General features: G+C 39.2%; 1 protein-coding gene across 2 annotated transcripts; it reads right to left on the bottom strand.

Annotated features, from left to right (window-relative positions):
• Positions 1–11,504: 11,504 nt before the first annotated feature.
• Positions 11,505–17,650, bottom strand: LOC146625831 (B-cell receptor CD22-like). 2 transcript variants are annotated; one of them, XM_085362517.1, is made up of 7 exons: positions 17,578–17,650; positions 17,067–17,450; positions 16,025–16,330; positions 12,326–12,586; positions 12,155–12,245; positions 11,954–11,999; positions 11,505–11,816 (listed from the first exon to the last, which is right to left on the bottom strand). In XM_085362517.1, the coding sequence occupies exons 1-7, from the start codon at positions 17,648–17,650 to the stop codon at positions 11,505–11,507; spliced, it is 1,473 nt and encodes a 490-aa protein (XP_085218643.1). The 2 variants fall into 2 exon arrangements, with proteins under 2 accessions (XP_085218643.1, XP_085218644.1); XM_085362518.1 differs by lacking the exons at positions 11,505–11,816; positions 11,954–11,999; positions 12,155–12,245; positions 12,326–12,586 and adding exons at positions 14,826–14,907; positions 15,015–15,096; positions 15,174–15,443 and having other exon boundaries at positions 17,578–17,617.
• Positions 17,651–26,825: the final 9,175 nt, after the last annotated feature.

Below are 26,825 nucleotides of genomic sequence, written 5' to 3'. Positions count from 1 at the left end.
TGTAGAAAATAGGTTTAAATATTAAACAAATTTCTTCCAGTCAGAGAATGTTGCATATAATTAAATTTTTGCTTGATGCATAAAGTTAAAAGATTAAAACTAATAAAACAAGTTTTAAAAAGAGACTTTTCCATTTGATTACATTTTGTATGATGGATTATATGGAAAAAGTAGAATTGGGCTGAAAGAGCTATTGCTTTATCACCTATTCAGGTTGTAAATCATGTTTTTAACAAGTAACTAAGTAACTAAGTAATTAATTACTTTTGAAAATAAGTAATCAGTAAAGTAACTGGATTACTTTTTGGGGGAAGTAATTACTGATTACTTTTTCAAGTAACTTGACCAACACTGAATGAGCCCCATGTAACTATTCTGTAACCACTGCACATCTGTTCAATTGTCACTTGTCTGTCTGTGCTGAATCCTCTACAAGCACTCTTAAAGGAAAACAAACATTAGCCAAACACACGGTTCATCCTGGTGGTCAGGCGTCAGTCATCCAGATTCCAGAGGTGCTGTAAAAGGTCATAATGTTAACACTCTGCTGTAAAAAGAAGCAACACTAGTTTCAAACACAGTATCACACTGTATTCACTTTCTCCCCTGTAACATTCACATTTTCTCCAACATTTTCTCAACAATACAGTGGGATTTCATCACCAACATATAGCCTGTAACCACAGTTTCCTTCACACAAAATCTCAGTAATCCTGTGGTAGAAAAACATTAAGTTGTGTCCTGCTGTAAATCACATGATCAAATCACATGATTAACCCTCTGTTGTAGAAAAGAAATGTAAATGTTATTGCTGCGCGGGTGTATACACTCTTTCTCACAGTGATCTCTGTGAGCAACACAAGGTAGTGAATAACACACCCACGGTAAATTCAAAAATTACAGTTAAAAAGGTTAAATTTGCAGAGTTCACATAGTCATGTAACCCAAGTTTCCTCCTGTGGTCTCCTTCTGCTCCTGCAACAGAGACACACACAGATACATCCACACCTTTGTCACGTGGATGGGGGTTAACTTCACATAGTGGTGTTAAGTCAGTCAGTCTTGTCAGCTTTAACCAGCTTTTACCAGTCAGTCAGTTCCCCATTTTTTTTATTTTCACTCATTCATTCATCCATTGATTCTTTCTTTTGCTTACAGTGGAAATTATTATCGCATTTCGTTTCCACCCTCAGCAAAACAATGACAAAAGAAGAATTTTAGATCGGATAGCCTCGCTGAATCCTTTTGGACAGGGACTTGTTTCCTTAATTGTCCCAAATAAGTGGCTTTCTTTTGAGCCCGTTTTAATTTTGGAGAAACTCACTTTGCAACTGTTCGCAACAACATGGTGTGTAGTTCTTCCTATTTAATGTTCAGATCTGCTTAGATGACAAAGAATATTAAACAAAACTTTCAGTGCACTGTCAAAGTAACAAAATAAAAAGAATAAAAGAAAGGAAAGGCCTTCTTAAATCATGACACGTGTTCTTCATCTCAGGGGGATAAATCATACCAAACCCAATTGGCAGGCTCAACTTAGTAATAAAAGACAAATCAACAGCCAGTTTAATCTCAAACATTCATCCAATCAGCCACACCACACACAACATACAGCATAACCCTGTTGTCTCATTACATAATAAGTTTCTTCTCATCTACAGGGAGTGCAGAATTATTAGGCAAGTTGTATTTTTGAGGAATAATTTTATTATTGAACAACAACCATGTTCTCAATGAACCCAAAAAACTCATTAATATCAAAGCTGAATGTTTTTGGAAGTAGTTTTTAGTTTGTTTTTAGTTTTAGCTATTTTAGGGGGATATCTGTGTGTGCAGGTGACTATTACTGTGCATAATTATTAGGCAACTTAACAAAAAACAAATATATACCCATTTCAATTATTTATTTTTACCAGTGAAACCAATATAACATCTCCACATTCACAAATATACATTTCTAACATTCAAAAACAAAACAAAAACAAATCAGCGACCAATATAGCCACCTTTCTTTGCAAGGACACTCAAAAGCCTGCCATCCATGGATTCTGTCAGTGTTTTGATCTGTTCACCATCAACATTGCGTGCAGCAGCAACCACAGCCTCCCAGACACTGCTCAGAGAGGTGTACTGTTTTCCCTCCTTGTAAATCTCACATTTGATGATGGACCACAGGTTCTCAATGGGGTTCAGATCAGGTGAACAAGGTGGCCATGTCATTAGTTTTTCTTCTTTTATACCCTTTCTTGCCAGCCACGCTGTGGACTACTTGGACGCGTGTGATGGAGCATTGTCCTGCATGAAAATCATGTTTTTCTTGAAGGATGCAGACTTCTTCCTGTACCACTGCTTGAAGAAGGTGTCTTCCAGAAACTGGCAGTAGGACTGGGAGTTGAGCTTGACTCCATCCTCAACCCGAAAAGGCCCCACAAGCTCATTTTTGATGATACCAGCCCAAACCAGTACTCCACCTCCACCTTGCTGGCGTCTGAGTCGGACTGGAGCTCTCTGCCCTTTACCAATCCAGCCACGGGCCCATCCATCTGGCCCATCAAGACTCACTCTCATTTCATCAGTCCATAAAACCTTAGAAAAGCCAGTCTTGAGATATTTCTTGGCCCAGTCTTGATGTTTCAGCTTGTGTGTCTTGTTCAGTGGTGGTCGTCTTTCAGCCGTTCTTACCTTGGCCATGTCTCTGAGTATTGCACACCTTGTGCTTTTGGGCACTCCAGTGATGTTGCAGCTCTGAAATATGGCCAAACTGGTGGCAAGTGGCATCTTGGCAGCTGCACGCTTGACTTTTCTCAGTTCATGGGCAGTTATTTTGCACCTTGGTTTTTCCACACGCTTCTTGCGACCCTGTTGACTATTTTGAATGAAACGCTTGATTGTTCGATGATCACGCTTCAGAAGCTTTGCAATTTTGAGACTGCTGCATCCCTCTGCAAGATATCTCACTATTTTTCACTTTTCTGAGCCTGTCAAGTCCTTCTTTTGACCCATTTTGCCAAAGGAAAGGACGTTGCCTAATAATTATGCACACCTGATATAGGGTGTTGATGTCATTAGACCACACCCCTTCTCATTACAGAGATGCACATTACCTAATATGCTTAATTGGTAGTAGGCTTTCGAGCCTATACAGCTTGGAGTAAGACAACATGCATGAAGAGGATGATGTGGACAAAATACTCATTTGCCTAATAATTCTGCACTCCCTGTATGTGTACCCGATGGCGCGATATGGCAGCCTCGCTTCTGTCAGTCTGCCCCAGGGCAGCTGTGGCTTCAACCGTAGCTTGCCTCCACCAGTGTGTGAATGTGAGAGTGAATGAATAGTGGCATTGTAAAGCGCTTTGGGTGCCTTAAAAAGCGCTATATAAATCCAATCCATTATTATTATTATTATTATGTTAAAACTTCTTCACACACTAGAAGCTCAACAATCAGCTCACTCATTGAAAACCCCTCATCAGCATTCTGTTTTCTCCCAGGTTATGATGCAACCATCTGACCTAACCTCCAACTTGCAGTTGTCACACATGGAAATCAAATGTGTGAGAAGCTGCAGGATTCAAACAGAAGTGTAACTTATAAATACATGTTCATACTTTTATTCCACAATCAGAGAGAAAGAAACAGAGAGAGAGTGCAGGACAGACAGACAGGTGACAGTCTCAGGTGTATACACTGCTACAAAACAGCACGAGAGAAGGAAGATTTAGTGTTTGTGTTATTACGAGTGCTAAACAAGAAGAGTTCCCAGATGGTACAGTGGACACATGTGTGACTCCTGTGATTAAAGCATCTTTCTTTCAGCTTAACGAGTGAACCGTCAGCTCGTTCAAACACACGTTAAAGTCCGTTTGGCTCGACACCACCGAACAGAGGCAGCAATATAACATAGCTAACATTAACAGTGCAGTGAATCCTGCTTGTGCCGTGATATTCAGGACTGCAAACCGAGCAGCATCACTGACTTTCAGCTTGTTGTGTTTGTGGATATATGACTGACTTTAATTATCCATAAAATCATCACATTCTCTATAAGATCAAGGTCAACTATTGAACGGCGTATATTTTGAAGTAAAGGCTTTAAAACCAAGTTAGTACAAACATCGCTAATGACACATAACTTTCCCGACATTTAGCCAACAGTAATGTTTTAATGTTCTTCATTCTTAAACATTTGCAAAAAACTAAGTGACATAATATTAAGTACTTTTACAAGTTTACTCTTCGGCCACTGCATTTCGAGCAGCGTTTGAATTGTACCTTAAAATGCGGCTTTGGGATACAGCCGTTGAGTTAGATACCGGTGGAAAACACCTACAAAGATAGAACAACCATACTCATATATATTCAAATAATTAAAAAAATGTTAATTTACCTGTTACTACCACACACCAAATCCAGTCATTGGTACTTCCTGGCTTGTGTAGTTACTAGGTAACAAGAGCTCAACACTGCCCCTAGCATCCTGGAGCACTTCCATTGTGTTTTGGAGTTTGCATGGGTTTTGGAGTTTGCATGTGTTTTGTCTCTAGGGGCCACTGTAGGAGGGGCCTTCGGCAGCGCAGTGGCTCCAATCAGGCGCTCCAGAACCTGGGTCTGCTGGTCCGCCTGCTCCTGCAGCTTACCGGAATGAAAATGTCGGGAGCACAAAAAATGATGGCAGAGAACTCGATATCAGCTCGTCTCACTGCTGCTATCCAAGCCTGACGTCTTTGTTTGGTAACATCAGATACATGAGCTCCGTCACGTTGCTTTTCCAGTCCATTTTCCAGCTTATTCCCTTCCCAATCGTGCAATCTAACATTGCAACCGACAACACAGCAAGTACGAGCCATAGCTGATGTTTCCGTGTGCTTTCGCTCCTGTAGCCCTTTGTTTGGCCAACTAAGGCTACGTTCACACTGCAGGTCTTGATGATCAATTCTGATTTTTTGATCAAATCCGATTTTCTTGTCTACTTGTTCACACTAAAAATAAAATATGACATCAAACGCGCTCTAGTGTGAACCCTCAAAGCGGCCCATATGCGCAAAAGCAGATGTCACAGACAACGCATTCCGTTCAGACTCAGACCAAACAGTATTGTTTGACTGATGGATCTTAATATAAAGACTTGTTTCGTACTTTACGTTCCCCAATTGTGCTTTAATTTATTTTGTTATTTACATATGGCCTAATAATTATCCTTATTGCTATTTTAGAGAGGAGCGGTGCTTCAAAGGATAGCGGCAGATTTCTGTCAGAATTTGCAGATTATACAGTACAAATAAAATGTTCACGTTTCTCCAACGTTGTCTTCCCAACAGTTTCACTAACATCTACACTGGATGGACAGGAAGCGTTCACGATGTCTTCTCCAGCACTGATAATTGGCGTCTGTTTTGTGTCAGTGATGTAAAAGACATGACCATTCAAACAGCAGTCGCTTTTTAAAACATCAGATATGTATCGGATTCAATACCACATACGAAAGTGACCCAGATCGGATTTGTGCTGTTCAGACTGTCATACCATGATCGGATATGGGTCGCATAGGATCAAAAAAGTCGGATTTGATAAGCTTTTGCCTGCAGTGTGAACGTAGCCTATGATGGTGGTGATGATCGTGACCTCGCCCCCTCCCGTGACATCACGCTCCAAAGCCCTGTATGAGGTTAGTCATTAATATATTTCAACAACATGGGAATAGAGCAGCTAAAAGAGAATTCAAGATTAATAAATCAATTGGAGGAAGCAATAAGAATCAATTGTGTAAAGTTTGATTTATCTGACTGATTTGTTTCACTTAGTGTGCCTTATAATCCAGTGCGCCTTATGGTCCGAAAAATACAATAACGTTTAAACCAAAGCAGTGGAGTGGTTTGGTTTAAACTAGATTAAAACCAACAATGGTCTTAAAAAATTATATATTTTAAAACAAAAGAATTAAAAACACTAACCGAAATTGGATTTAACTAAATTCTGGACCATGTTTCAAGATTGCAGTAGCTAGATGGCTGATTGGAGACCATAACAGCTAATAAGAATTTTTGCATCCAAGTCTGTAATTGGTTGGGTTAGTGGCACACTTATAACGTGTATAGAAAGAGTTAAGGGTGCAGGGTGCAGAGGTGTGGAGAGCAAGAGTGAAACTGAGAGCAGGTCCACAGATGTCTATTATGGTCTGTCAGCACACTGATCAGAGATCTGAGCATGAGCCAATGCCAACAACTGAGCAAGAGGGGCTGTTATTGTGTGTGTGAAATACATTTCTTGCTCAAATTAAACTATTCTTTGCTCAAAAATAATTTTCTCCTCAAAATGTAACATTAGACTTGCCAATTTTCTTAGATGTGCTCAGAATAGAGGCAAAAAATAACAGCACAGTTTATTTTTGTGTTTTTGTCTCCCTCTAGGGTTTCCTGTGAAACAGTTGGATCCACTTTCAAGTTCACTAAACTGTTGAGAGAGAACAGTATTGGGCTTGGTACTAAAGAAAAATAATGTATTACACATTACCAGTTACTTTTCTTAAAATTAATGCTTTATGTTACTTAATTACTCACTGGAGAAAGTTAATTGTTACACTACTTATTACATTACATCGCTGTCACTCTAAAAACTGACACTGTCACATAATTAGCAGTTAACAATAAAAACTTAAAGATTACAGGCCCACACACCCACACAATGTGTGTCGCCCTAATGAAGACACACATACAATCTTTCTTTTAGTTTGTATGTTTGAACACAAAGTCGACAACAGCAAAAATGAACATCAGCCCAAAGAGACTTCAAAGTGATCTCCACAGGGATGCTACTTTAGAAACGTGAACATGTAGAAACAAAGGCTGCTCATCACTTTGTTACCTGATGAAGTTCTGGGTCTGGCTGCTGGGCTGTGTTAGCATGTGTGTTTTTCTTTGTTAACACGTTTCTGTAATGTGATCTCCTTTTAGACATTCATATTTTCTTCGCCTCAGAGTTGCTCTGTGTTGAACTGTTTTCTGGCTTGTTGACTTTCACCTCTGCAAACACCAAATCCTGCTGTTGTCCTCTGTCCTGCACTGAGTCAGAGGATGCTTCATAGCCTAGCAAAAACACGTTTATATCTCCATAATGGATGTTTTTCTTCTTCTCCTTCTGATTTACTTGCTGGCTCTTCAACAACCAGCTCTTCACTTATTTGAATCTATAAAATGAAACAAATAGAAAGTTTCATTTAAATCTATTAAGCAGCTGGTGGAGGTACTACAGTAAATAACCTTCTGAACAGTTCAGTAAATTACAGGGACGTTTAGTATTTCCTTAGAGTCTATTGTTGAGTTTGATGCTTTAATTTTAAGCACTTGTAAGACATAAGAGGCCATTAAACATGACTTAACTATCCTGTGTTTGAGGTTAAATATATGTGTAAGTAAACAGATAATTTAACATGCAGGTAATGTGTCAGTGACAGCAACTGATCATGTTTTCTACTGTGATGTAATATTTACCAAACAAAGATGATCAAGAAGAGTGACATCATCCCGAGGATTCCTCCAAGAAGTGACCACAATGGGAAGGTGCTACTATCCTGCTCTTCTGGTAAATAAACAAGATCAATATGAAACAAACAAGAGTTAAAGTAAACACTTGCCTTAATAAATATGATTCATTTTTTTAAAAAGACATAAATCTGTCACATAGAAATATTTTCTGAGCTTAGTTCATTACTTTTGGTACTTTTCGGAGTTCAAGTGGGTCTCAACATCCACAGCCGTAGTATTTAAGTCAGAGTTATAGATATACACAGTTATGTTTAATAAGTGAATAACACTCATCATCTTGTTACAGTCCAGTGTTCTGTTGGGTTCTGATGCAGGTATTGTAAGAGCCACTAATAGAAATAATGGCAGACCAAATGATTAAGCAATCTTCTTGCATAAACTTGTGTGCTTGCAGTCACTTTGCACAGACTGTGCCTTCAGCTTCCTGTTGACAAACTTCCTCAATGTGTTTAAATGTTTCTGCTTTAATTTAATGAGTCATTTATCAGTTGAACCACATGGCCAAAAGCATCCATTTAAATGTATTTTCTTTCTTCACCAGCACCAAAATCATAATCACATATTGTGAGAAACATCTCAGTTACACCACAGTAAGTACAGTTTGGCTGTGATGCAGCAAAAGCAGGTGGCTGATTCTTCACAGCTGAATTTATTAGTTACAGATAGCAATTATTTTAAGCCTGCTATAAGTAAATGTCACATATTCTTCTGTTTCTTTGTTAGCTAACTTTAGAAGTAAATATTATGAATGTTTTATGTCTATGCTTTGTGTTAACATAAGTGTTTGGGAATCATACATGTGAGCATATTTTGCAGCTTTAAATACTCAGCTTCACAGAGCTGCTTACATAGCAGCAGACTCTAGTTTTACTGGATAAAAGAACTTGTTTCCTTTGTTATAAGAACTCAATGATCTATCTACAAAGAAAATTCAATAATCAATTCTTTAAAAAAAAAACTAGCATGATGTTTTTGCTGTGTGCTTTGTACCTAAGATCATTATTTAATTAAATGCATTTATTCATTTTAATCTTTTTTTTCCTTTTGACTGCTCTATAAAAGTTATTGTGTGTCATTATGTAGCCACACCCAGGCCTGATTACTGCCACACCTGTTTTCAATGAAAAAATCACTTAAATAGGACCTGCCTGACAAAGTGAAGTAGACCAAAAGAGCCACAGATCATGCCGCCATCCAAAAAAATTCAGGAAATGATAAGAAACAAAGTAATTGAGATCTTTGAATCTGGAAAATAAAGTTAGGTATAAAGACATTTCTAAAGCTGTGGGAATCCAGTGAATCACAGTGAGCCATTATCCACAAATGGTGAAAACATGGAGAAGTGATGAATGTGAAGCTGATTAATATTACCCCAAGAGCGCAGCAATGACTCATCCAAGAGGTCACAAAACCCAGAAAAACATCCAAAGAACTGCAGGCCTCACTTGCGTTTATTAAGGGCAGAGTTCATGACTCCACTATAAGAAGGAGACTGGGCAAAGATGGCCTGTATGGCAGAGCTCCAGGATAAAAACCACTGCTGAGCTAAAAGAACATGAAGGCTCATCTCTGTTTTGCCAGAAAACATAATTTTGATGCTCAACACTTTTGGGAAAAAACTCTGTGGACCAACAAGACTTTTGCACATCTGAGTTTGGGTTTTCTTAGGAATAAGCAAAAGCATCAGGTCTAGACATACAGATCCAGCAGTTCAAACTGATACAATGAGTTTTGGACAAGTTGTAGGTGAGCAATAGAGAAGAAAAGAAAAGAAAGAGAAGGTTGATGCAAGGGGTTCTGCTGTTGAAACTGGGTCTAACAACATGGCTTCTATGTGCCATCTACCTCTCGATGTCACTAAAGCAGTCAAGGAGAGGCTGGACGGAGTATATACCAGAGTACTTTAGTGCAAAATAAACTTGACTGTTGTTTGCCAAACAATGAGAGGAAATATGTTTTGAGAAAATAGTGTCAAGTGGCAGCAGGTGAAAGGAGAAAAGGAGAGGTCCAAGAATTAAGCCTTGTGGTCCTTACTGGAGGGGGGGGCAGAGGTGGCGATAAAACCATCATTGCTGACACAGAGATGAGGATCTCATGGTCCAATGTGTCAGAGCACACAGTTCCCGAAATCAGTTGCTGAAGGAATATCATTAAATTCCCTTAGTAGTGTTGTGGTAAACAGTGTTGTGGTGAGTTTTATACGCAGACTGTAAAACTTTCAGGATTGCATGTTCATCTAAGAAGGATTTAGATTTTGGTTTAGGCATTTTTTCCAGGAGCTAAACAAAAAAGGTTGCTTTGACACAGGGCTAAAGTTTGACAAAGCAGAAGAATCAGGCTGGAGTTTTTCAGCATGTGTTGCACAACAGCATGTATAAAATGTTTGGCACTACTGAAAAATTCAGGGTCCTTCAAAGTAAACCAAATCACTGTAACACCATTTTTAAAATATAAGACGTTTTATAACAAAGTCATGTCAAGTCAATTTATTTATAAGAACAATATTGAAAAACCAGTAAAACCATAAGACAAGAAATAGAGAGAGTAGAGAGCTGTTGTTGTGGTGTGAAGTACTTGCGGCTGGTAGCTTGTGAGCTGCAGCCGCGGTAAATAAAATGGCTCAAAACCTCGACCCGTGGACTCGCCGTGTCTCATTCACATTCTTGAAGTCAGTAGATGATAGAACTGGAAAGTTGTCCAGAGTTCATAAGAATCTGACCAAAAATAACTCATTTAAATACCATTTATTTAACACCATCACTCTGAAATATGACTATAATTGATTTCAGTTTCGTGGGTTCTCCTCAAAGGATGAAGAAAGAAGTGAAGCAGAGCCTGAAAACGGCACTCAAATCCAAAAAGTGGCATCACAGGAGATCTTAACAACAGACACATTATTGGTTAAATTTCACTCAACACCAAAAGACAAAACTCTAAATCACCATTTGAATTTTAGTGTTCCATCACTCCACACTAACATGAAAAAACAAGAACACATTTCACTGAGCTCATCATCAGACAAAGCATCCACAACAATACTTGGAGGAACAAACAGGCACTAATAAGAGCCTTATTAGAACATCCAAATCAGAAAGCTTACAGTAGTTTATGCTGTGTCTCGCAGTGGTTTTTATATTATGCCATACGGATTTAGGGATATGCTGGTTAGACATGCAGCTCATACATTTAAAGATAAGATACGAATGTAGTCTGATTTACAGAAAAGTAATGGCATTTGCTCTTCAATGTGATCAATGTACTGTAACTTTGCAGCAGAAACTGAACTGCTGGGTCAATATTGACTTGTTTTAACATTTGTGGTGTGCTCAAGGCCAGAAAGGCCACTTTATGCGCTGTCTGGATCATATCACTCGGAGGAGTATTTGTAGGGTTCAGTGCTTTGTGGTCTGGGCAGTGGTATATGCTCATAAATAAGGGCTGAACATCAGACTAAAACAAAATCTGCAAATATTTGAAGTTTACACTCTCTAATTCTTAAGAGTTTTTTGTAAATCAAGTTCTATTTTCATGTGGAGTTTTCCTTCCTTTTAGATGTTGCAGCCAGAGATTAGGGAGACACTGTATGAATTGCAATATTGTTTTGTAAGCTTTACAACAGAGCTTGAAGCAATATGTGTTGGATTAAAATCCACCAGAAACTTTCTCTGTTCCATGAAACGTTGGGCGTAGTCAAACAATCATATTTGATTAGAGGGAGATTCGTAATGAAGTGAGTATCTGACTGGCCACTTTAACGAGAGCTGGTCAGATTATCACTTCACAGGTGAACTCTCAACATCATGTTGGTGATGTTTCTGATCCAGTGATGTTTCCAGAAATCTTATTCCACTAGTGAGACAGATATGCAAGCATCTAAATGAAGTTTAAAGGGAAAGCAGAACCCCCCCCCCCCCCCCCCCCCCCAAAAAAATATGCAGGAAGTGGTTTGCTGGGTTAACTTCATTGATTTCTGTGTTTCTTTGTTAATGGACTTTGGTAATGTAATGTCTTAACACAGCTGTTCTCACTTATTTGGACCTCAGCGTAGAGTTCCTCTTGGCCATGAGCTCTCTGTGTTAAGCTGTTTTCTGGCTTGTTGACTTTCACCTGTGCGTACACCGTATCCTGCTGCTGTCCTCTGTCCTGCACTGAGACAAAGGATGCTTCATATCCAGGCTCAGAGAAGTTGATCTCTCCATAATGGATGTTTCCTTCCCCTCCTTCTGTTTTACTTGTCGGCTCTTCAACAACCAGCTCTTCACTTCTTTGACTCTATGAAATAAACCAGGAGGGTTTGTGGCTGCATTTCAAACTATTCTTATTGCTATTTTCAGACAATTTAAAGTGAACATATTGCCCTGATGAAATTAGTAATCATCTGAACAAACTAAAACTTCGTATTTTCCTACCTGAGTCTCTTGCTGAGTTTGGTACTTTAACAACCTGAGAGCTCTGCTGTAAAAGGTAGACACATCAACTATAGTCACTTAGTTGTTAAATATTTTTGTGAGTAAAGTTAAGCCTGAAAGGAAAAGGACATTTTTAATATGTAGCTAAAATATCCGTGACAGTAGCTGAACATGATTTCTGTTTTGATGTGAGATACTTACAAAGCAAAGATAATTAAACAGATCAGTAAGACCAACCCAAGGATGCCTCCAAGAAGTGGACTCAGTGGTAAAGAACCATTATTCTGATGTCCTGATAGAAAAATATGAAAAAAATAATGTTCCCAAAAAAAGATGTTATTTAATTTGCCATATGGTGTAGTTTAACTTTACCTGCAACAGTCACGTTAATCTCTGCTGATGTCTGATTACCCAGATCATTAGTGGCCACACAGTAATAAACTCCTCCATCTGTTACATTGAAGCTGTAAATCTCTCCTTCAGATACTTTCACAGCTCCATCTCTGCTCTTCTTGAACCAGGTGAAATTGCTGACTGGAGGTTTGGCTCTGCTGGAGCAGGTCAGCTTCACCCAGCTGCCTGCTGACACCAAACCTGATGGATTGATGGATGCTGAGGTGTTTTTCGGAGCATCTGGAGGAAAAGATAAAGTCCCATAAATGATGATATGTTGACAAAGTCCAACAACAAACTCTGAAGTGCAGTACTGGATGTCGACGAAACATTTTGCACTGTCAAAAAATAAAATTGGCTACTTGATTTCACCTATCGCTGGTTGTTTTTAGAACATAACACCCGCGATAAACGAGGGACCACTGTTTACAGATACTGAGAAATATAACATTTGACTCCCTTTTCTCTTTTTGCTCTGAGGTGCGGGGGAAAAATATCGACAAGTCGATGAACATCATTTACAGATATATTGGGTAAATGCCCAAGACATCTATAGAAATGTAAATCGCCGCTTGATTCATTCATTTGCTTAACTTGTTTTGGACCGTAAACAAGGCGCGAATAGGACACCGGAAACAAAGCTCCCCACAGGAGTTTCCGCACCGGAAGTAGCATATGCTAACGTGCACATAGTCAATTCGTTTTAATTCCCTTGACAAACTCCTTTGTATTTAATGAATAAATCATTTTATATAGTTTTTTCTTACATTTCACACATTTTTGTCTTTATTTATGTGTTTTGAAAAGGTTGGGTTTTTTTTTTTTTTACAATAATTAAATAAATTAGACTAGCATAGATACTAGTGTTAAAAAATACTCCAGTAAAAGTTGAAGTACTGATTGAAGTTCTTTACTCAAGTAAAAGTGAAAAAGTACAGTACAAGATTTCTAGACTGTCTTAATGTACAAGCTGTGATCAGCTGAACTGCTGCTTTTGTGGATTTGCATAGTTGTTCTGGCTGATTTCCATCCTCTACACTGACAGTGTACTTTTTATGTTTACTCTATAGTATACACTACACAACCATCATTTTCTTAATTTCAAATTTATCTCTACTACCCCTTGTGTAACTTAACTCTGACCATGAGCACCAAAGTCATTGTGCACTAGTCACATACACAATGCTGGAAGATCATATTTTGTCCAAGTTTGAACGATCTAGCTGTTAATTTGAGGTGAGTTTGGCAGTTTAACTATTTTTTAACTTAGGTTGTGGCTCGATTTGAAGTGGATTTGGATGCCTTGCTTGGAGAAAATTCTCCTGTGTCCCTCTGATAAACCTGCTACATAAGACATACATATGAAAATGTTCAGTTTGTCCTTGTGATTACCCCTAGTTGGTGTCTGACCTTCTTTCCTGTGCATCTTTGCTGATTTGATGAAAGCACAGTTGTAATAACCACAGGTTTATTTTATGTTGGTTTTTTTTTAAATTAGTGTGTTCTTTTTCTTTGCCTTCTGGCTTAGGGGGAATGTTTTCTCCCTGGTGTTGCAAGTTCGTAAGGGTCATTTAAAACTCACAAACTAAGCAACATAGTGTATGCTATACAGTGCAACGAGGAGTGCTCTGACCTCTACATTGGAGAAACCAAACAGCCACTCCATAAATACATGACACAACATAGAGGAGCTACTCAGGTCCACCTCAACAGGACAAGACTCAACTGTACATCTGCATCTAAAGGATAAAGGTGCAAATGTTCCCATTTTGGACCAGAATACGAATGGTTTGAAAGAGGACAAATAGAGGCCATTATCCACTGTAAATGATCATTATTTAACAGAGGTGGTGGCTTACGACACCAACTGTCACTTACAGTGTAGTTTTCAGATCCCTTCCCAGGTATCTCACCTCTACTCACATTTTGCGTCACATGATAGAGTAAGACAAGGTTTCACAATGGTTTCACTGAAAACCTCTGGTTTGGTGGTAATGACCCACACCTTTTTTCTCACCTTGGCTCATGTGATGAGGCATATAATTAATACTGGTACAAGGATCCTCTTCAGGTACAACCCTCACTAGGGTTTAAATAACTGGGACCTTCAACCATGTGGTTTTAGAACTGAAGAAGCATCTTAGATTAGAGATGCAATGTCTTCAAGAGACGAAGAATTCTTGTCGCTTGCTTTCCAAGTGACTTAGACTTCCATGAAATAAAAGACTGAGAACCTACACAGATATCTCAATTGCTATTTCCATGTCTTATTTAATACAGGATGGCATTCACTTTCAAGCATTTATAATTGGATGGGCAAAATTCCACAAAGGGGGCAGCAAGTTATTTAATACAGTATTAGTGATGTGAATAGAGGGCAGCATGTGTTAGCCCTGCATCAGATTGGCGAGATGTCCAGGGTGCACTCTGGAGTAATTTAGTGACATTTTAAGGTGGAGTTTGTCCTCCTGCAGAAACTTTAGTTGATGTGTTGTGATGTGACTCTGCTCATCTGACAGCTTTCTGTCTCTGGATTGTTGGAGCATCTTGAGCTGAACCAGCTGAAGGAAAAACAAAGAAATCAATGAAAAACAAATCCCTTTTGTTTTACTACAGAACAGTTATTCTGTAAGTTCAATTGAGTGTATCACAGAAACATTTTTCTCACCACTCAAACATGCCCAGTGTGCTCACAAGCATTATGATTCCCACAATCTTCACTATAGTGTAGACACCAACCAGTATGCCAGCTGAAATCAAACCAGATTTTAGTGTTAAATGTATGTATGAAGTGACAAAATGAAAATAACTAACTAACCTACTTTACCTTCATTGTAAGTAACAGTCACATGACTCTCTGCTGATGTCTGATTACCCAGATCATTAGTGGCCACACAGTAATAAACTCCTCCATCTGTTACATTGAAGCTGTAAATCTCTCCTTCAGATACTTTCACAGCTCCATCTCTGCTCTTCTTGAACCAGGTGAAGTTGCTGACTGGAGGTTTGGCTCTGCTGGAGCAGGTCAGGTTCACCCAGCTGCCTGCTGACACCAAACCTGATGGACTGATGGATGCTGAGGTGTCTTTAGGAGCATCTAAGAAAAAAAAGCGAGTTAGATAACTATTTTTCACTATAGTATTCAGTTGGCTCTCGTTCATTGCTATGGTATGATTTCTCTGCGCCTCATACTGACACTTTTTATGATTTCTTTATAGTATACACTATATAACCATCATCAACTTAGCTTCACATTTATCTCTACAACCCTTTATGCTGCTTAACTCTGACCATGAGCACCATAGTCATTGTGCACTAGTCACTTTACATCCAACACAGAGGTACTTTCACCCCACTGCACATGGAGCTGAAAACTTGCAGCAGAGTTAAAATCTTTTTAACTCTGCTGCCACAAGGACAGATGCAGAAAATCTTTACCACCAGCAGCGCTAAATTTAGACTCCCTACATTATCACATATAAATTTGTATTCATAGAATTAGTTTCACATTTTGACTGCTGTAACACAATCATTTCAGGATAAATTAAGTATTTCTTTTTTCTTCATTTTTAAAATTTCATGGATGACTGGGCTGTCCTTATAAAAACTACTTAAAAATTATATCCCACGAATCATGATGAGCTGACAGGTTCAAATAACAAACTCTGATTGTCTTACATGAAACACTGAGAGTCTCTTCTGTCTCTGCTGTCTTGGTGTCTTTTCCTTGGTTCACAGGATATCTGGCAGAGCAGCTGATCTTCTTTCCATCATGTGTGTCTGACAGAGTGATGTTCTGCTGGATTTTAGTTGTAAAGCTTCCATCTGTGTTTTCCTCTATTTTGCTGTGAGAGTCTTGTTGGAGATTCCAGGTGAGTTGAGGAGGGGAGTGTGGACAGGGAGTGAGAGCTGAGCAGGTTATAGTGACAGACTCCTTCTCCTTCAGATCACCTGGGATTGTAATATTGGGCCTCCAAGGAGAATCTGTGGTTTCACATCACAAACGTATTTGTAAATCGATAATAGAGAAATACAGCAAATACAGACAGAGCTCAGTGTAGGTGTTTGAAAGTCCCCATACATGTTTCTACTGTACAATCGAGAACAAATGTAAAATGTATTCAGGTTATATTATTTGCAGAAAGTAGCAGACATGTTTGAGCTCTGGATTAGTGTTGTGATAATACAGGAAATACAGTCAAGACACAGAGAGTAATGTGGGACTTTTGCTGCATTCAGGGAATATATTTTATTAATTTTTTTTTTACAATATGTTTATGTCATCTATCCTCTAAATATTGTTAATTACTTATTTACTTTTTTGCACAGTTTCATGTCTTTTAGGGTTTATTTTTCTCTTTCTGTTTCTTGCAGTTTTGATGGAGTCTTGGTATTTGCATAATACAGACTATAGTCCATATGTCTATGTATGTTAACATTGTGCAGTCAGGTTGTGTTTCGCATGTGTTTATAAACTTTACTAAACAACATTTATGCTGAAATGAAAACCTTTTTTATTTTTGACTAAATCCTTTTATTGTTCACAATAAAGAACACAAAAAATCATCTGAATACAAAACAATTACAGAAACATATTTTTGTTATATTGGACTTTGTTGTGTTGGATTTGTTTTTTGTTGTTTAAAACAAGGCTGCATTTAACTTTATATTTTTGTTTCAATAAAAATTGCATCGACTGATGAAAAGAAATGTATCTTACCTTTAATTTTTATTTTAAGAGGATCACAAACAGCTGTTGCTCTGAACGGCCAGTTCATAATTCTGAAGTAGTATGTGTTTGTATAAGTTGTGGTTAAGTTGGAAAACAAAGTGGTGCAGTTTTTCTCCTTCAGGTTTCCTGTAATCTTCATTGGATAGATGTTAACTGTCCCACTGCTGTTGAAGATCTCATTGTTTGGAAATTTATCAGCATTGGAGTGATTTTTAATCCACACTCCAAAGACAGCTCTTCTGATGTCAAACTTTACTGGTCCAGCAGCACTAAAGCTACATGGGATTTGTAAACATGATCCACTCAGAGCTTCCATCTCTGTTGGTGCAGTGATGAAGAGGTCTGAATACTCAGGACAAGCAGTCGAAGGCTCTGGAAAAAACAAACAAACAGAGTATATCATTAAAATGTTGAAATCTCTCAATTTTTTTCTCCTGTCCTCTCAACATCTTCAATATAAAGTTAACTGAATGTAAATGACTGAAATGAGTCGACTCACTTGGAATAAAGAGGAGACTCAGTAACATGATGCCTGTCATGATGTTCACAGACTGGACTGTCACAAAACTCATCACCTGGAAAAATATGAAAAAATACATGAATCCAGTGATGAATAAGGAACATGTAAATTCTTTTAAAAAGTAATTTGTTATTAAAAATAGAAACACAATATCACAGTCTGATATAAACAAACAAAACTGCAAATGTGTTTTCTTACCAAATGATCAGACTGCTTCAGCAGAGAGACGACAAAATAAAAGTCAACGTGTGATTTCAGCAGAAGCAAAGTGAGTGAAACACTTCTCTGTTTGGATGTTGTAATGTCAAAGCAAACAGACGTCTGATGTTCCCATCATGCACTCCAGTTTTTCAGATGCTGTACTCCTCATCTGTCTGCCCTTAGATGTTCTGATTTTAACTGTGTTTGTGATTAATTTATAGTTTACCTGAGTTTATCAATATCTCATGTAGACACAGGATTAAAACCATAGATGCGTGAAGTAAATAACACTGATGGTAAATGGTAAATGGCCTGTATTTATATAGCGCTTTACTAGTCCCTAAGGACCCCAAAGCGCTTTACATATCCAGTCATCCACCCATTCACACACACATTCACACACTGGTGATGGCAAGCTACATTGTAGCCACAGCCACCCTGGGGCGCACTGACAGAGGCGAGGCTGCCGGACACTGGCGCCACCGGGCCCTCTGACCACCACCAGTAGGCAACGGGTGAAGTGTCTTGCCCAAGGACACAACGACCGAGACTGTCCAAGTCGGGGCTCGAACCGGCAACCTTCCGATTACAAGGCGAACTCCCAACTCTTGAGCCACGATCACTGATCTCACAGCGCAATGTGCTGCTGGGTCCGTGCATCCATGTGTGTGTTACTTTGACATAAATCAATTTTAGATGCTTAAGAGAAAACAATCTTAAAGCAAACATTACACAAAAAGAAGTAATAAAGAGGCCAAATGAAGAAATTGTGTTGCAGAAAGCTGTATGTCTACAGCTTTGTACACACACAGGTTGTAGAAACCTGTTGACCAATTTCCTCAGTGTAGAAAATATTTCTTCCTTTGCTTTGTGCTTCAGTCGAGACATTCAACCAAATGCAGATATTGGAATTTATTTAACTTTTTTATTTATTTCACGAGTGGCTCTTTCAGTGCCACAATTAGACACTAAACATGAGAAACTACACGCTAACAGTAAGTGCACAACACACAGACAGAAAGTATGAAGTTTAACATCCAAATGTTAACACTGAAAGGCTCAAAGGGCCCACTGGAACCCTAAGTTATTTTTCCTTGACCTTGTGTGTGTATTTTCTTCCTTCCCACTCCTCATAAGTGTTCTGGTACCCCAACATCTGACACAGACACTCATATTTTTGAGTTAGGTAGTCTTGTGTAGCATTGATTGTTTAAGCTGGGGACTGTTACTGGAAGCTTGCCCCGATTGGGAAGCTGCTGGCTAACACAAGCCAGGGCACTCTGATCATGAAGCATCCCCACCAGGATTATTTGTCTGTAACACTGTGGCTCTGATGTATCACACTTTAGGCCATTACTATTTTACTTTCCTATGTGCACCATGGTTTAATCATGAAAGCATTGTACATCCTCAGAGGGTAATTCTACAAGCACTAATAATAACATTAACCTCCTAAGACCCGAACTCTTCCACAGCATGCATTTTTAATTTCTCTTTGATATTTGGGCATATTGGGACCCGATGAATGTAAAAACAAAGAATTACCTGATTTTGGGTTTTTTTTTTTTACCTGATTTTTGTTTCTAAGAAAAATGAGAGCAACATATGAGGATATTAGTTTAAAATTTCGATAGAACAGTAGCAGTATAATGTCCTCGTAAGTGGATATCAGGCTCTTCAATGCAGCACTGAACTCAATACATCCCGTAATAATATTTAGGAAGGCAACCCGCTACTGCAGTCCAAATTTGGAAGTTGGCTTATGTTTGATAATCAAAGTAGGAAATACTAATGAAAATCTTTCAGCTTTGAGATGAGATCATAGAAGATCGTTCATTCTGGTAAATGTCCCTGGTCATGTGTGTGGAGCAGCAACACGTGATATCTATCTCTCCTCTCTTCAACTGCTGTACAAGCACTTCTTTTTCTACAGCACAGACGAGTGTGCTGCTGGTTGTTTTGAGAACTGTTCATCGAAAGTGTTTGAGCACTGACTCAAGAAACAAGCTGCGAGGTTTGTTTTCTTTTTCTCTCATGTTTAGATTATTTTTCTAAATGCATGGCTAAAGACAAAGGGTTCAGCTGCTAAGCAGTCACATAGATGTGGTTAGTACCTGACAGTTAGATTTGATAGGCTAAACTGTTGCAGGAGGAATCTCGGTTGAGAGTGATACTGAGGTTGAGCTTAATTTATTTCTTCTTCTGCTCATGATATTATTTTCTGACAAACTCAACCTGCTCTGTTTCACCATCATTTTTAACTTCATCTATATTAAAAGCAGCAAGCAAAACATAAATTTCTGCCCTCATTACAAAGCACAGCTATATACTGAGTGAACACAAAATATCACTCAAAACATTTCCACTCAAAGGTTACTTGACAATTAGAACCTGTCATGGTCCTGGGTCGGTGACCCAGCGCTTTTAGTTTGTTATCATTTTCTAGATGATGATTGTTTAAGTTCTGTGTTATTTTCGATCTGCCTCTGAGTCTGCGTCTGTATCTGTCTGTCTATGGTGTCTCCCCATCTGTTTGTGAATCTGTCTGTTTAGTTCAATGTCTTGTCTGGTTCCATGTATCTGAGTTTCCTGTTTTATTGTGAAGGTCCGTGTCATATGTGAGTGTGATCAGTTTACGTTTCCCCTGTCCCGTCAGCCCAGATTCCTCCCAGCTGTGTTGCCCTCCTGTCTCTCATCCCCTGATTACTGGTGTGTGTATTTAAGCCCTGTGTGTTCTCCTGCCTGTTGCCGGTTCGTCTGTGTAACTCTGTGTCAGTCTGTTCCCGTCTGTTCCCGTCTGTTCCCCTGTGTTCCCCTGTGTTCCCCTGTGTTCCCCTGTGTTCCCCTGTGTTCCCCTGTGTTCCCCTGTGTTCCCCTGTGTTCCCCTGTGTTCCACGGTGTCCTGTTCCTCGTCTGCGTCTCTCTGCTATTCATCATCCGTTGTCATATGCTCCCAGGTCTGTTATTTTAGTTCTCCCAGTTTAGGTGTCTTTAGTTGTTTGTTATGCCCCACTGTTTGTTTGCCACTACACCTCTGTAAATAAAACCACCGGTATCTCATCCACTGCCTGCATCTTGGGTCCTCCTTCTATATCCACACGGCTCGCCTCGGCAGCCGTGACAGAACCAGAAGACAAATTGCTGTTTGAATATTTGGTGTTTATTTAACACATTTAAACAAGAGACATTAATACATTTATTCAAAATTAAATTAAATTTTAGCTGACAAACTAATTTTCAGTTATGACCAATAATATTGGAAGAAATCCTCTGCTGTTAAATATTCCTTGAATGAAATAAAATAGCACTTTATTTACTGCATTTGAACACTTTTAGTACATTCTAATAAAAATAGTAATTTCTTTAAGGCACATTGTCCTTACTGGATGTGTTATGGTGTGACTCTACTCTTCTATCAGTTTTCTGTCTCTGGTTTGTTGGAGTGTTTTGATGAACCATCTGACAGAAATGGAAAAAAAAAAACCTTCCTTTTTGACTTATTACAGACAAGTTAATCTGTAGATTTGTCCTTTGTTCACAATTCAAAGACATGCTCACAAGCATTAAGACTACTAATGTCTTGAGTATATGAAGGACACCAAATAATATCTCATAATAATATGTTCACCTGTAATGCAACAAAGGTCAAAGAAGTTTGAGCCTAAAACTTCCTAAAACATAAACATTAAGACAAAACACTGTCTCCATTACCTTGCAAGGCATACTACCAAGAAAAGAGGTAAATCATGAAAAGATTGAACTCAGTAAAATAATTATTACTAACTTTACCTTTAACAGTCACATCAATCTCTACTGTTGACCCTGATCATTAGTGGTCACACAATAATGTTACATTGAAGCTGTAAATCTCTCCTTCAGATACTTTCACAGCTCCATCTTCTTGAACCAGGTGAAGTTGCTCACACCAAACCAAATTTCAGCCATCATCTCTGACATATTAACATATAACATAATGTAGTCCATAATCACTTTGTATGATTGAGATCAGGACTCTGGGTGAGCTATTTATGTTGAGTGCAGTGATGCTGGAACAGGAAGACATGTTCTACTAGAAGGACGTCCTGAAGTAGACTCAGGAAACACAGATTCACATAATGAGAAAAGGCTTCTTACAGACAACTGTACAAGAGTTCAGTAGAGACACATATTACTTGTAGAAACACACAACAAAGAATCAGCTCTTCTGCCCCACTCTGTGATGATTCAACAGCACATGAATAAATATTAATAATTCAAATTTAAGTCATTTCCCCTTCCCATCAGCCTCAGGGTAACCTTCATTTCCTCTGCTCTGTATTCCTCTCTGTCACATACTCTTGCTCACTGTCTGCTACACAGACACACGCTCTACAAAAAATGAAGTGGTTTAGTAATACACGAAGATGTTAATGAGAGTGTATCACTGTGGTATTTTAAAAATGCTATTTCATCAGCCTGAAACACACTGGCTTCCTCAAAATGCTTTCCTTACTGCTTGACAGCCACTGGTAAAACATACAATTAATCTAAGGCTTAACATTAGTAGTGCTTTTACTTACCTTAGTCCCCTTCCAGTAAAATATGTTGGTGGTAGTCCGATGGTATCAGAACTCTGCCGTCTACTAAAAAATGCTGAATGACAATGTTCAGCCATTTGTTTGAGAGCTCAAGCTAAAGCGCACTTAGGTTCAGCAGCAGGAACAGGATCCAAAACACATCAGTACGTCCACCTCCGAATGGCTTAAGTAAAACAAAATGCTGACTTCGGATCAGCCTAGTCAAAGTCTTAACCTGTACCTGAATCAGATGCTGTGGCATGACTTCAAAAGCAGTTCATATTGAAAACCCTCCAATGTTGCTGAATTACAGCAATTCTCCAAAGATGTGTGGGCCAAAATTCCTCAACATAGGTGTAAAAAACTCATTGCCAGTCATCGCAAATGCCTGATTGCAGTTGTTGCTGCTAAGAGTGCCCCGACCAGTTATTAAGTTTAGGGGGCAATCACCTATTCACACACAGCTATGTAGGTTTGGATTTTTTCCCCCTTAATCATAAACACCTACATTTAGTATGGAAGAGGGTTAGGGTCCCTGAAAGAAAAAACAAGAAAAAGTGGGCACGTCTTTTTTTTTCAGAATTCTGGAAAAAAAAAAAAAAAGAAAGATCTGAAACATGTAAGTGTGACAAAAATACAAAAAAAAAAAAAAAAAAAAAACAAACCCAAACAGGAATTCAGGAAGTAACACGTTTTCACACCATAGAGAGTCTAACGATGTCATCTTTGGTGACATCTGGTGGTCAAAATTATGAAGAGCAGCTTAATCCTAAAAACTTGAACTGGACTGCTTCATGATGATGACCTGCTCTGCAGAGCTGAGCTAAAGATTTTGTTTAACATCACGTGACAGTTGTAATAGCAAGCTAAAACTTTGGTGCTTTGAACATTATGTCTATTTGAATAACGCCCACTCACATCCTGGGCCATCTGACCTCAGGAATTCGCATGATAAGGTGGGGCCAGGTTTCACAATGAACTCACCCGAAACGCTGGCTGATTGGAACCCACACCCAGTTTCACACCTTGGCTCAGGCGATTAGAGGATCATCAGGGGGTCCTTTTGTCCCTCTGTGGGGGGTTCCTCCCACTAGGTTTATATCTGGGACTCTCCACCATTTGACCTTAGAACTGAAGAAGCTTCTCGGATGAGAGGTGAAACATCTTCAAGCAACTTAAAGAAGTCCAGACGCTTTTCTTTGCAAGCTCCTTTGACCACACATAAAATTATTTTACAAATGCATTTATATGTACAAAGCTGAACTTCCTACTGTATCTTTACAATTTCTTTGTTTCATATCAGACATAATGGCAAAAATAATTTGTGTCACAAATAATCTGAAAATCTGACACTTTTATCAATTAAGATAAAATATTTATATTTAAATAAATAATTTATAAACTGAAAATGTTTGCAGATGTGTTTTTGTGCTAGCTTCCCTATATGGGACATTAATTTTAACAAGCCTGCTAAATAAATAACAAATCAAACAAGAGCATGTCAATGTGTAAATACTGCATTAATTTGGCAACAAGTAAAATAATAGTAATGAAAAAGATCACTTTGCTCAGGTTGAGGTGTGGGTCATCAACCAATTGGAAGGACAGTGGATTGATTGCTTTCTCCACATGATAAAGTATCCTGACCAAGATGCTCGACTCCAAGTTGTTCCTTGTTCTTCCATCAGAGCCTGAATATATGTAACTGCAGTTACATATATGCATAGAGAAATGCTATATATGTACACTATATTGCCAAAATTATTCACTCACCCATCCAGATTATTGAATTCAGGTGTTTCAATCACTTTCATGGTGATAGGTGTAAAAAATCAAGCACCTAGGCAAGCAGACTGTGTCTCCAAACATTTGTACAATGCAAAGTGTTGGCTGTAGTGGTGTAAAGCATGCTGCCACTGCACACCACAGCAGTGGAGATGTGTTCTCTGAAGAGACAATTCACGCTTCTATGTTTGGTAGTCTGATAGACAAATCTGGGTTTGGTGGTTGCAAGGAGAATCGTGGATTAAAGACATGGATGAGCGAGTTTTGTGTGGAAGAACTTGACTGGCCTGCACAGAGTCCTTATCGAACACCTTTAGGATGGATTCGAGTGGAGACTGCGAGCCAGGCCTTCTTATCCAACATCAGTGTCTGACCTCACAAATGTGTGTCTGGAAGAAGACACTCCTAAACCTGTGGAAAGCCTTCACTAAAGAGTTGAAACTATTATGTGACGTCTGTGGCAGCAACAGAAGTGTGTATCAACAATGGATAATATGGAGTGCGGGAGAGAGTACCACCGTGCAGGATTTAAAGCGTGGAAGTACTGACATAACTTTAAGTTTTAGTCCGTAAAAAGTGACAAAAACATTAGCATCCACTGTACACGTGTGGGAAGAAAACTTCTTTCTACAGCAAAAATTAAACTTAAATTCTGAGCAAGCACAAGGAATGTGAAATTCACAGAGAAACCCCCGGATCCTCCTGCTGACATCCCCACTGCAGCACTGGGCAAACCTCCACTGGCCCCACTCCTGCTAAACACGTGAAAACAGACTTAAGAGCGACAGGTAGTGATGGCCCGCTTGAAGCTGAAGCTCCGGTGCGTGTGTCAAAAAAACCAACACACTGCTTCAGAAGCACTGTGTCGAAGCTTGATTCGTTTGGCCAGAGTCACGTGATCAGTGACGTCCGAAGCTTCATTTAGAACCTAACTGCTTCGGTATCTGATTCAATGGTTTATAAGGAAGCGAATCATTCACGGGATTTGTGGAGTGTTTTGATGGTGACAGATAGCGAACCACTGATCATTCCACTGAGAGATTTGGAGCCAGCGAGGAATAGAGGAGGTTCTGTTGTGTGGGAGAATTTTGAGTTGATTTTTGTCAATCGGGTAGGTTTTCCAGCTTTGTGTTCTTGTTGTTTGCTTTTGTTTTGTGCGTGTTTATTATATCTGAAAACGGGAAAAAGGTAAAATGTAAAAAATCTGCTTCCATAATATAAATATCATTAAATAACTTTAGACAAACTTCCACTCGACTCTTTACATGTAATGTTGTAAAAATATATATTTTATTGTTTAATTAATCTTAAAATGTTAGTCTGCCAAATGTGCAGCAATTTAATCTATTTATTCTCTTTAGCTGATAGTTGGTGGGGCCCAGGTAGACTGTAAAACTGCATCTCTACCAGTTTCTCTGCACTCCAGCCTCCTCTGTTCCATGTGAAGGGATTTTCCTTAAGGCAGGATAAATGATCTCCACGAAAAGGAACAGGTTCGGCCATCGCACACTAGAACAAATTCTCTTTTTAAATAAAAATGAAAAAGGGCTACCTTAAATGCATCATGTTTTTAATTTGCAATTTCATAAGCATTTTTCCTTTCCATTTCACAATCAATTCTGCCCCCAGGTCAAAAATATGTCTGGGAAAATTTCCCTAATATAATATTATTTATAAATACACCTGTCTAGCGATTAATTGCATAAGTGCATGGAGGCAGGACCTCAGAGCAGAAGCATACTCCATAATGTGTTGTACATTTTATATATATATATATATATATATATATATATATATAAAAAAAACACCCAGCACGCCCCTGCGGGCGGTTTATCCTTCAAGCTCGGGTCCTCTACCAGAGGCCTGGGAGCTTGAGGGTCCTGCGCAGTATCTTAGCTGTTCCCAGGACTGCGCTCTTCTGGACAGAGATCTATATATATATATATCTATATATATATAGCAGCTGGATAGCGTAGTGGTTAGACTACACGCTTTTGGAACAGAGGATCGCAAGTTCGATTCCTGCCTGGGGCGTCTGTATCCAGTAAGGGTCCTAAGGCTAGACCCCCTATGCTAAGCAAGCCTACCGCAGACATGAGCGAGACAGATAAATATGAAGGCATGCCGGCTCGGACGTCGCCCGGATCAACAAGGTCCGCGTCAGGTGTTGAGGAACCAGGGCACCCTGACGAAAAGTGGGCTACTGGAACAAGAAGGCATCGGTGGGCAAGGGACGAAAACAGGGCGTTGTTGGAATGCTACTATGCAAGTAACCCCGGCGGAAGGGGCTACATGAATAGGATGAGGGACCTATGGATTCTTCGATACCCAACATCCACAATGACGGCGAAACAACTAGTAGCTCAGTGTTCCAACATTCGAAAGAAGGGACTGCTCTCACAGCTAGAGATTGACGAGGTACAACACAAATGCTACGGCAAGGAGGAGTCAGGACGCCAGGTCAGGGGGGAGATATCATCACCCCCACCCGAGATTGGGTACATAGCCCCAAGTGTGATAGGAGAAGGATCGTTGAGTGCGAGAGGAACTGACCTGAAAAATAGGATCATGGCCAAGCTTGAAACCTGGATCCCCCGTAGCCGGTTACCAAGATTACGTGAAGTACCCTCAGAAGGTCTGCTAGATGATGTTAATGCAGCACTACGGGCAATACCTACAACCACG

Source organism: Diplotaxodon limnothrissa, linkage group LG9 (genome assembly GCF_057381915.1).
Source record: "Diplotaxodon limnothrissa isolate DT_005_m linkage group LG9, D_limnothrissa_male_GT1.1, whole genome shotgun sequence".
NCBI lineage: Eukaryota > Metazoa > Chordata > Actinopteri > Cichliformes > Cichlidae > Diplotaxodon > Diplotaxodon limnothrissa.
Note: the sequence above shows the minus strand (reverse complement) of the source record. Positions and strands in the feature narration are given on the sequence as shown.